The sequence below is a fragment of the Colossoma macropomum genome, unplaced genomic scaffold (genome assembly GCF_904425465.1).
Source record: "Colossoma macropomum unplaced genomic scaffold, Colossoma_macropomum, whole genome shotgun sequence".
Lineage (NCBI taxonomy): Eukaryota > Metazoa > Chordata > Actinopteri > Characiformes > Serrasalmidae > Colossoma > Colossoma macropomum.
In genome coordinates this window covers 37,760-49,417 of record NW_023495398.1, presented here as the reverse complement: position 1 = coordinate 49,417, position 11,658 = coordinate 37,760, and the positions used below count along the sequence as shown (strand labels likewise).

General features: G+C 37.1%; 1 protein-coding gene across 1 annotated transcript; it reads right to left on the bottom strand.

Moving 5' to 3' along the window:
* Positions 1 to 338: 338 nt before the first annotated feature.
* On the bottom strand, positions 339 to 8,513 carry LOC118802046 (SLAM family member 9-like). The gene is made up of 4 exons (XM_036562501.1): positions 8,467 to 8,513; positions 6,976 to 7,272; positions 2,572 to 2,835; positions 339 to 2,199 (listed from the first exon to the last, which is right to left on the bottom strand). Exons 1-4 carry the CDS (start codon positions 8,510 to 8,512, stop codon positions 2,105 to 2,107), a joined length of 702 nt encoding a protein of 233 aa, XP_036418394.1. The 5' UTR covers position 8,513; the 3' UTR covers positions 339 to 2,104.
* Between the last annotated feature and the right edge of the window lie 3,145 nt (positions 8,514 to 11,658).

The window sequence follows — 11,658 nt, the reverse complement described above, 5'->3', positions numbered from 1 at the left end:
CATGACCCAGAAGGATAAGCGGTTTAGAAAATGTGTGTTTGTATAAATTATATAATTATTTGAAAAATGTATAATTTACCTAATGTTTTTTATTTTTCAAATAATTATTTTCCACCTGGGTGGAAATGCAATTTTATGAGAAAATGAAATCAACTGAATCAAATTAAAGAGATATAATGTCACAAAAACTCAAACTTTAACAAATTAACGTGTGAAAACAGCCTTACAGTAATTTTTGTGCTTCACTATTTAACCAGAGTGTTAGATACTTCTGCTTGGTTGCTGAATAACAGAAACCTTGCCTATTTTTCATAGAGTTTGTTACCCATCTGAAACACTTTTTATCTGAAGCTTGAAAAACAGCATTGTACTGAACACATCTCAGGTCTGTTTTTCAACTGGTTTTTATGGATATTGTTTCAGTTTTTCTGATAGGGAAGATATGACAAGAAGAGAAAATCATAGATTCAGCACCAATAAATAGAGAAATAAAAAAATAATAAAATATTGGGCCTGATAATATTACACAAAAGATGCAAAGGTATAATGCGTTTAAGTTATCTGACCGCCTTGGGGAAAAAGCTGTTGCAGAGTCTGGAGATGATGTAACAGATGCTCTGGTACCTTCTGTGAGAGAAGTACCTGCTACCTGCAGGAGGATGAAAAGTTTAGAAGAGAGGTGGGAGGAGTCATCCACAAAGCTGGTTGCCTTGTAGATGCAGCGTTTGTTGTAGGAAATGTTGTTCATGGAAACAGAGACCCTAATGTGTGTTTGTTTCATTTTGGGAAAAACTAAAGAACCTACTAAACAACACAGGTGTTGCTAAGCCAGTTTTAGGGGGGCCCCCTTCTCCAAATAATTGTGTATTACTAATTTAAATTTAAATCACAATATATGCTGTATGGCAGCACTGCCTCTGCTGTGCTACCAGATTTCTGTATACATAACATGAAAAGTGGAACCCTGGATCAGCCAATCATATCAGATGTCATAAGTTGTAAGCCAATTCTATCAGGCCTGGGGAATTTGCTCTGCAAATTAATGTAAACTGGCAATTACTTAAGCTAAAGTCAGGATTCTGGGGAAAGGCTTCCCTAAACAAACATTAGGCTTTATTCAAAGTCCAGAATATACAGAGTGAAACAGTAGTTACAAAGTGAATATCCACCTACAATATGGATTTGAAGCAAATTATGGTGAGTATAGCTGTCAGGTTTTTACTCAATTAGCTAGCTAGGTAACTTTAGATTTAAATGAAGGAAAGAAAAGTGGTTTGGATAACACTCACATTAGCTAGCTAGCTGACAAGCCAACTAGTTTACTTCACTTCATAGTGAGACTGTGAATGTGTGAATGAATGACAGAGACAGAAATAACGTTATCGCATTGATTGAGTTCATGTAAATTTAATTTAAAAAAAAATGTATTGTGGCATTTACCACAGGCTGCACTGCCTTAGGGGCTCAACAGAAAGGGCTATGTTTGTTGATTGTAAGTTGTAGATGTGTTAATGTATTATTTCTGTGATGCTGTGTCGGGTTGTAGGTTTAATTGAGTGGATTAAAATGTCTACCATGAAGTGGAGTTTTCCTTTTGCTGTCTGTTCAATAAAAGAACTGTAAGGGCAATGTTTCCTGTGTTTTGTTGTGCACCAGTGCCACAGTATTATTAAATACAGGTTAGGAGAAGGAGAGAAAGAAGCTAAAGGAGACTGACAAAGCTGAAGGTGCAGACCTGGTGCAGGGAGAAAGCGTTGTCTGTGTCTGTTGTAAGTGGATGGGTATTGTGTTTAAGTCATGCTAACTGTGCTTAATACAAACTACAAAAGTGACAGATTTACTGTGTGCCAATTTGATCAAACAGCTGTTTTTTTCTGGCTGTTGCTTGGTACTTTGTGCGGTATTTAGGTTTTAATGTAGAAAACCTCTTTTGACAAAACCTCCACTTTTGACCTTTTTCAGTTTTTGACATAATTTGAAAATGCCTGTTGCTCTTTGAATTGCACGTAAATTTCATGATGAATAGACCAAAAGAAATGACCTAAAATGACTTTGACATATGTTTGGTTCTGGTTCCGAGATACGAGGCATATATATATAGTAGCTATAATAAATTGCAGAGCATGAGAATTAGACTGATGGAATACAGTGCAGTCTTCAGCAAACACACAGGTTCACCAGCAGAGGGAGAAACTGAACCTGAAACACACAACAAAAACCACTGTTGTGTTAAATATGATGACCAAATAGAAAAGACTAACTTACTAACTAACTAACTGACTAACTTGTTGCAGTCTATTCTATATGACCATCACTTGAAATGTCATATTTTTCTATTTCAAAAAATTGTATTAACATAAACAATTGGCATCTGGTGTAAATAGCTGCATGAGCATGAATTTAAGAAAATTGTATTTCTGTTATCTTAATCATTAATCTTCTCTAAAATTAATTTATCATTTGAGAAGATCAGTGAAAATGTCTCACTCTTTGCTGCAACATTTAATCAGGAGTAAGATGCTGATTCTCAGCAGTGTTTGTGTCTGTGTGTGTCTGTGTTCACACTTTCACCTTCATCAGCACAGTGTCGTTTAAGTTCTCTCATCTCCAAAACATCTGTCTTCCAGCTGGCTGGGTTGCTATGGTTACAGATGATGGTGCTGCCACTGACAGACAGGGAAAGGGTGATGTTTTCAGGTGATGTCACTTCCTTCTTCTCGCAGGTTTCCTTGTAACAGCTGGAGTTGATAGAGAGGTCATGACCTCTACAGGTGAGAGTGATGTTACAGGTGTCTCTGCTTAGCTGGTGAGTCAGGTCTGGAGCCTCCACTGGATCTGAGGTAGAAGATATACAGACACATCACTGTAATGCTGACAGTCAGTCAATGATAAATCACTCATCACAGATCACAGATCAGTAAAAGTCTTTCAGAACTGGTCAGTATCTTTCAGAGTAGCTGAGATCCATCTGGATGTTGGTGAGGGTGTTAATATTAGACCTCAGAAACCAATAGGTAGAGAAAAAATGTAAACCTGGGGTCTTGTGACCACTCAGGACACCCAGAACATCCCAGAAAACCTTTTTTTCAGATGTACTAATATCTTACCATTATCAGCATTCACAAGACAAGTGTAGGTTCATTTGTCATTTTGGATAGTAAATAAAATGACGATATTCATGTTGATCCCGTGGTCCTATCACCACCACTGTAAAGAAAGTGACTAAGTTTCTCTACAATAAACCATTTTACATTAAACCACTCAATGATTTTGTTTACATCTCAGCCACTTAATTATGTAGGAATTTTGAAAAATCAGTGGAAACTTTTAATCAGGCTTAACATCTGTGCTTACTTGTTTAAAACCATTAACTCCTTATAACATGAAATCTTAAATTAACTTTAAGGCTTTACTCTAAGTGAGCTAAGTGAGCTGTGTAAAATATCTCCAGAGAAATGGTTAAAGGGAAGTGAAAAAAATTCCTAATTGCAAAATGTGTTTACATTTCAGTGTTTAAGTATTTGAAAGTTATGAAATTAAAACATACAGCTTTAAATGTATCCCATGGGTATTTAGCATAAAACAAATTCATTTCATTATTCAATTCATATTTGTGTCACACTTCCCTCCAGTGCCATTCCAGTCACTACTTTCCATCTGATCACAGGACCGCATATTTCCCTCACATGACTCTCCACCGTTCAGCCTCACCTGTTCCTTGTTTCTTGTGACCTGTTAGTTTAGTATATAAGCCTGAGCTTTAGCATAGGACCTTTGCAAAGTATTGCATTTGTTTACATAACCTTACTGAGCCTTCTTGTCAGTTTGTTTGATTTTCTGTGTATGACTATTGCCTTGTTTATTTTTGACCTTGCCTTTTACGTAGCCCACTCAGTATTGTTGTGAGTTTATGATTTAACCTTTTTTTCTGGATTTTGGGCTTTGTCTTTTGGACAGATTCAACATCTGACTGGTAATGCTCCCCAGTCTACCAGTTCCAACACTGGTCTTAGCACCCGATAAATTCAATTGATCATCCGAGAAATGTAGCAGATTTTTGTTACAGTGCTCTGCGTTCTTCAGTAATTCTTTTTTGGTTTCTCGTTTGTCTGACAAGGCTTTGGACTGGGCTACAGCAGTTGGGAGATAAGACATATAAACAGTTTCTAACAAAATTCCACACTGTTTTTGACCACCCTCGTGAGGGTCACATTAATAGGGAGCTGTTATTGAAAATACGTCAAGGTAATCACTCTGTGGCTGCATGTTAGGGAACTTTGTTATAGCTTATACAGATGAGATCCTGGTGTATTCCCCTGATCTAGACATTCACATTCTGCACGTTTGTCAAGTACTTCAAAGGTTAGTGGACAATCAACTTTTTGTAAAAGGAGAAAAGTGTGAATTCCATCTGCAGACAGTCTCTTTCCTGGGTTATGTAATTAGTACCACAGGGATTGTCATGGATGACCACAGAGTAGAGGCTGTGGTTAACTGGCCTGTCCCCATGTCTGTAAAAGAACTTCAGAAATGTCTAGGTTTTGGAAACTTTTATGGAAGGTTCATTAGGAACTCAATTTCCATTGCCGCTCCCTTTACCGCTCTTCTTAAAGGAGGCCCTAAGGAATTAGTTTGGAGTCCCAATGCAGAGGAAGCATTCAATGCACTCAAAACAGCCTTCACTACTGTCCCCCATTCTCAGACACCCTGACCCATCTTTGCCTTTTATAGTAGAGGTAGATGGATCAGAATCAGGAGACGGTGCAGTTCTGTCCCAGTGTAGCGGGGCCCTCCCTAAACTTCATCCCATAGCTTTCTTTTCACACAAACTCCCACCTGCAGAACATAACTACGATATAGGAGACAGAGAACTACTAGCAGTAAATTAGCGTTAGAGGAATGGTGGCACTGCCATTTTTAATTCTCACAGATCACAAGAACTTAGAATATGTATGGTCAGCTAAACGCCTTAATCCCTGCCAAGCTCGTTGGTTACTCTTCTTCTCATGCTTTCAGTTTAACATTTCTTCACCATTAACTTTGTTACTGATCTCCCACCATCAGAGGGTCATACTACCATTTTAACTATCATTGACAGATTTTCCCACAGTGTCAGGTTTGTACTTTTTCCTACTATTCCTGATACTTTTCAGAGAGTTCAAGCCACTTATAACCACTTATTTAGAAATTATGGTATACCAGAAGACATTCTAATTCTTTTCAATAGTCTGGAATCTATAGTCTCACATTCAGTTATTATCCTCAGTCTAATGGACAAAGCGAGAGGTTAACCAAGAACTTGGACAATTTCTGAACTTTGTCATAACAATCAGTCAGACTAGTTTAAATATCTTGTATGGGCTGAGAAGGCCCCGAACTCTCTTGCATGTTTAGCCACAGGATTCACCCCATACCAGAGTGTTTTGCGTTATCAGCCTCCTTTGGCACCAAGGACCGCCACACCCTCAGATGTTCCTGCCATTGATGACTGCATGAGGCTGAAGGAGGAGGTCTAGGAAGAGACTCACTGTAGAATCAAGACAGCTCTCCAGCAGAGCAAGGAGCAAGCTGGCTGTCATCATGGAGAATATATGCTGTTTATGAGGTGCTGGACTCCAGGAGGCATGGAGGGGGACCTCAGTACCTCATTGATTGGGAGGGATATGGCCCAGTGGAAACTAGTGCTGGATTCAGCGTTGGTGGCTGATTTCCATAACAATAAGCCACGTCACGCTTCCCTCCATTCCCTCTGACACTAATCCCCAGTCTCCAGGCATTTCCCACAACACCCCACCTGATCACATGACCGCAGATTTCCCTCACATGACGCTCCACCGTTCAGCCTCACCTGATTACTAATTCAGCTCACCTGTCTGTTGTTTCTTGTGACCTATTAATTTAATATATAAACCTGGGCTTTAGCATTGGACCTTTGCAAAGTATTGCCTTTGTTTACAGAGGCAAAGTTGTCAGTTTGTTTGCTTTTTTATGCATGACCATTGCATTGTTCTCTCAACATTGTGGTTTAACTTTTTTTTCTGGATTTTGGGCTTTGTTTTTTGGACCTCCCTCATGGTTACTGCTTTCGTGATCTGGCTTTTGACTTTGGACTGTTGAGCTTGATTTCAGATACTAAGTTTAGTGTTTGCTGAGCAGATTTGAGATCCAGTGGCTGCATAATAAGGAAATCATGCTGTCAGCTAACAGCACTCACAAACACTGACAAGAAACAGTTAATCACAAATCAGCAGCACTGAACAGAAAAACAGAAAACCCCCCAAAAAGGCCTCACTGTAACTCAACATTGATTTAACAAAAAGAGAGTGAGGATGAGGAAAGCTCAGATGATGAAGAAACAGAAAACAAAATGTGAAGCATCAGGATGGAAGGCAGTTACATGAAAGATGAATAATTACAATGATATATCTGTTACCACATGATATCTATCCAGCAGAAATATCTTAAAGGGCTCATATCCTGTTTCTTGCATTTTCTTGAGGTTCACTTAAAGCACTTATAATTAATTTTCACATGGCCATTTTCCAGCCTTTCTTTATTCTTTAGAATTCAACAGGCTGATTTTTACTTTTTACTGTGCCATTAAGACAGATATATGTAAGCGTTCTCTGTTCTGATTGGCTGCTCTGTGTTGTGCCTGTTCAAAAAGTCAGTCTGGCTGAAGCACTTCTTATAACTTCAGTGTGAATGAGTGGGGCGAAAACATTGCTTTTGCAGCTTAGTTTATGTGGACAGATGAGTGAATGCATTTTGAAACTTTTATACAATCTGGTTACTAATCTTTCTGAGCAGTGCTTTGTTAAAAACTTCAACTTGAAGTGGTAAAGTGGCTTACAGGACAGTACACCTTGCATTTTTAGTCTTTAGAAAATCTCAGTATTTTGCATGGTTAATAACAGCAGTGTTGTGTCAGGACTGCATGTTTATTCTCACTGACTGATTGTCTATAAGACTTACCCAACACAGAGAGTCTGTACTCAGCAACAACTCTGTCCACATCACCAGACGCTTTTGCTTTATACAGTCCACTATCAGTCTTCTGTAAGTTCTTCAGTGTCAGACTGTAGGTTTCCTTATTGAACTCCACTCTGCCTTCATAAAATGTAGAGGGTGTAATATCATTATATTTTTTATTATATTTTAAAACATTTTTGGTTTCGTTAAACACCCAGAATAAGTCATCCTTCTTTGTTACAGGATGCTGTATGTCCAGTTTAACAGAACTGTTAACCAATCCGAACACGTTACTGGGCTCTGTAGAGAGAGAGAAAAAAGATTAGAAAACATAAATCTTTTGTTTGTGATTGCTATGCCATAATTTAGCACTGTGTTGCATGTTAATAACTAATTTATAAACCTTTATACTGTATGTTAAGACATAGACACTTTTATTTTTGTTATTTAATTTACGGTCGAATGCAAAAGTTTAGGCGCCCTGGTCAAATGACGTGTTGTTGATTTTCTAAGTGAAAATAAGTTAACACATCCTTTACAGAGAGCACATATCTGCACAGTTTAATGCACATTTACTGTTTATTTTCTTGAATTTGAACAAAAATAAAACATAAAATATGTCCTGGGCAAAGGTTATGGCCTATTTTATATTTCTAATACTGTATGTTAAATTCAGTGACTAAACATGTGACAAAATGAACAGAAAAATTCTACATTTGAGTGTCTTCTCTAGAGAGTATGTGTTAACTTGTTTTAATTTAGAAAATCTATAAAGCATATAATTTAACTGGGAGTCTTCCAGCTTCTGCACATGACCATGTATTTTTAATGTAGAGTTTGTGTACCTTTATTCTTGTCTTTTTTTAAAAAAAGATTTTTTTTTCAAATCTTTTTTTTTTCCATATTCATACATTTTTGCTCATATTAAGTTGAAAAACCTAATATGTGTAAATTGAAAGAGAATATTATATAAAAATGGAAGTCTCTGAGTGCATGTTTCCTCTCACTCTAGCTTCATTTATTTAATTGCAATGAAAAGTATTTCCAGTGTTTAGGAGGAGTGATAATGCAGTAAAGCTAATTACAACATTTATTTAATTACATGTAATGCTAGTTTAAAGTCTTAGCAAACAGTAAATTTATGTTTAGCCTGGAACTGTTCTAGCAGAGCGAGCAATAGAGTAGGAGGACTAAATGTGAAAACCTTGCTGTGCATGTAACACATATGTTAAATAGTATATAGCCTAGTTTGACAAATTTAGTTGTTCAAATAATGTGATAAGAAGAAAAGAATTGAGTCATAAAATAATTTAAGTTTGGGTCAACGACCACACCGGAAATGTTTTCTTCCTCTTCATCTTACGCTCTATAAATTTCCCTCTCTTCAGTTTCTTGTGACTTTGAGTTGAGTCTTTATTTGATAGACAGACTCAAAAATTATACATTATCATACATTTTAACCTCTATAGTGATGAAGTTTAGAGAATTGTTTACCTGTGATTGAGATCAGGGTGGAGAGAACAAAAATGAACTGTATCATCTTCGCCATTGCAGGGTGTGATAAACTTCCTTTTTAACAGTGAAGGAGGAAGTTCTAAAGACTTCCGGACTGCCTCAGCGAGCTTTACAAACGTGCTGATGTTCAATTTTCCAATAGAAGAAATTCTGAAAGACCTCCTTACTGCCTCAGAGAGGCTCACTAACATGGCCATGTTAATGCAGAATGTATATGTACAAAATGACAATATTCTACATTAAAAGAAGAAATTTAATACAGTTTACTTGGTTATTAAGACCTAAATACAAAGATGGGGCCCACAGCCTCTTTATATTAACAGCACTGAGCACATTAGGTCTGATAACAACAGATTTCACAGAGTTTATTTCTGTAAAATTAATCACTTTCATTGCTCATTCAATTAATTAACCGAACTGTAAAGCATCACTGTGTCTTCATATTATGTTTTAATGATGCGCCTGAGGCATTAAGGCACTATTTTTAATGCCTGTCAGTTCCTGTTTAATTTCCTCTGTGGTTGGTCTGGCTGGTCTTCATTAGCTTTTTGTCTGTTCTGCACCTTTACTTTAACAAAAAGGATTATGCTGTATTCTGTGTGTTTTTTTTTAAAGGCCTAAAATTGAAATGACTTATCTAGATAATAACATACCATGCTTTAAAGGATTCTGTAATACTTTACTGAAAAACACAAAAAGGCTTTGAAAATACTCATATATATATATATATATATATTGTGGAAGCTGCCATGTGCTCTGGTTCAGAAGAGGCTCTAGAGGTATTGTTGTTTTTACTGTTTATGTTGGTGTTCATTAGTTAAAAGTGTGCTTGTGTATGTGCGGGGGTTTTATGGTTTCCCTGTGATGTATGTGCCTTTTTTGTGATGTCAATAAAGTGCATTTCTCAAAGCAGAAATCATGGCCTCTCCATTGTCTTCTTCTTTGCCAAGATGCTACATTTGATGTCACCAAGGAGTGGAACAGTACTTAGATGAATTTCGAGGCAGGCGACAAAGGAGGCAGAGCCCGGTCAAAGACCCGAAAGGAATAGCGTAGGTAGGCTCAATGTGCCACGAGGCTCAACTGCGAAAGACAAGCTGGTGAAAGAGAAGCCATGGAAGTACTTCAGCAGTCAGCAGAGCAGCCCCTGAGCGAGCACCAGCGGCTAAGTGCCTAGTGTGCTGGCGCTGCAGGAAGACACCATGCCAGACAATGCTGAGAGCCTAAGCCAGTGGGGAAACAGAACCTAGAATTTTCTAGCCGGAAAAATTGGCAGCAGCTGTGGACCCTGGGTTGACTGCAGCATAAACAGCAGACGACTCGCCACACTCGTCGAGTTGTGATGGCTACTGCAGAAATCATTTTATAAGTAGCCTGAGTTCTACCATTACAGTAATAATTACTGCAAGCACTTCTTTAAGAATTTCAATTTCAATATCACATTGCTTATACACTGAAGCCCACTTAAAAGCCCACTTGAGCACTCACTGAAAACACTGCTCTGGGGCATCACTGAACAGGTGTCAAGAGAAGAGCAGGAGTATCCTTAGCGATATTTGAAAAATATAATAATAATAATAATAATAATAACAACAACAACAACAACAACAACAACAACAACAACAACTTTATTTATAGGGCAGTTTTCATACCGTTCATACCGGTGGAAGCTCAAAGTGCCTTACAGGCAGGTGATATGCAGGTTATATGCATAAACAGTATTTACAAATGCATAAAATTAACTTACAAAAGATACAAAATTCTAATACTTTTAATCAACTGACTTCTGAGAAGCTACAACAGTGATGGTAAAGTAAAAAAAAACAGTAAGTGATGACAGCCTGTTTGGTACAGCTATACAGTAGAGTAGATTATAAGTAGTATAAAGTAACTATATTAGCTATAATAAACTGTGTAACACCGTCCATGTCTTTAAGATGATTTGGTCAGTCTTTCTCTGATGTGGACAGTGATGACTGCAGACAGCATGAGGATCAGCATGATGGAATACAGCACAGTCTTCAGCAAACACACTAATACACCAGCAGAGGGAGACACTGAACGTGAAACACACACAACAAAAACCCACCGTTGGATTGAATATGACAACCAAATAGAAAAGAACTAAGAAAAGAACTAAGAAAAGAACAGTTTCACACTTCAGTTTATTCTTTATCCTGTTCACGTAAACATAGTATTTAAGCCATTTTCAAAGTAAAAGTCTATATCTTTGAAAAATTGCACATTTAACAAACAGTCATATGCAAAGTTTAAACACCAACATGTTTTGTTGATTTTCTAAGTGAAATGAACACATCATTTATAGGTACAGGGAAAAATTTTAAATAAAGTATTTTTCTGCACATTTTAAGGGATGATTGCTGTTTATTTGCTGAGTTTAACGTAATCTACAATGTGCCATAACTTTTTTACAGGCCACATTTTATATTTATTTTGTTTCTAATGTGTTAAATTCAACAAACAACAATTGTACATCAAAGCATGCAGAGATGTGTTCTCTGTGGAGGATATGTTAATTTCAGTTAGAAACAGGGGTGCCTACACTTTTGCATAACACTGTAATTATACATGCACGTTAATAATTGAGCTAGTGGAGCACATGCACTGCTAGTTTTTATTTGAGTAAAAAATTGACTTCTAGTGTATATGGCTGTGTGAGTATTTAATGAAACTTTAATAAATGTAAATATTTTGTGTAATTTTATCAGCCTTTCCTGAAAAACATCTATCACTCGAGATGGAGGTCAGAATGCCTCACTGTTTACAGCGGAATTTAATCAGGAGGAAGATGCAGAAGAGCAGATTTGTGATTCAACAGCTGAGATTACCAACAAAATATATATTGATTTGGGTTTGTTCTGAACAGAAACTGTATTTTTCCTGCATTTATTCCACCTGAACATCCACTGTATGATGGAATCTACCTCCTGTGATGACAAAGAAGAGCAGATTCTGCCTTTGATAATTTGATTCATAAATCTGATATGCTGTATGTTCTGCTGTCTCATAAATGAATCCATGAAGACATATTTATGTAACTAAGCTCTCTAGATAGCTCTAAATTAACATAGTTACTGAATCTACAGTGCTGTGAAAAGGTATTTGACCCCATCTGATTTCTTCTATTTTTGTTAATATGTCACATTTAAA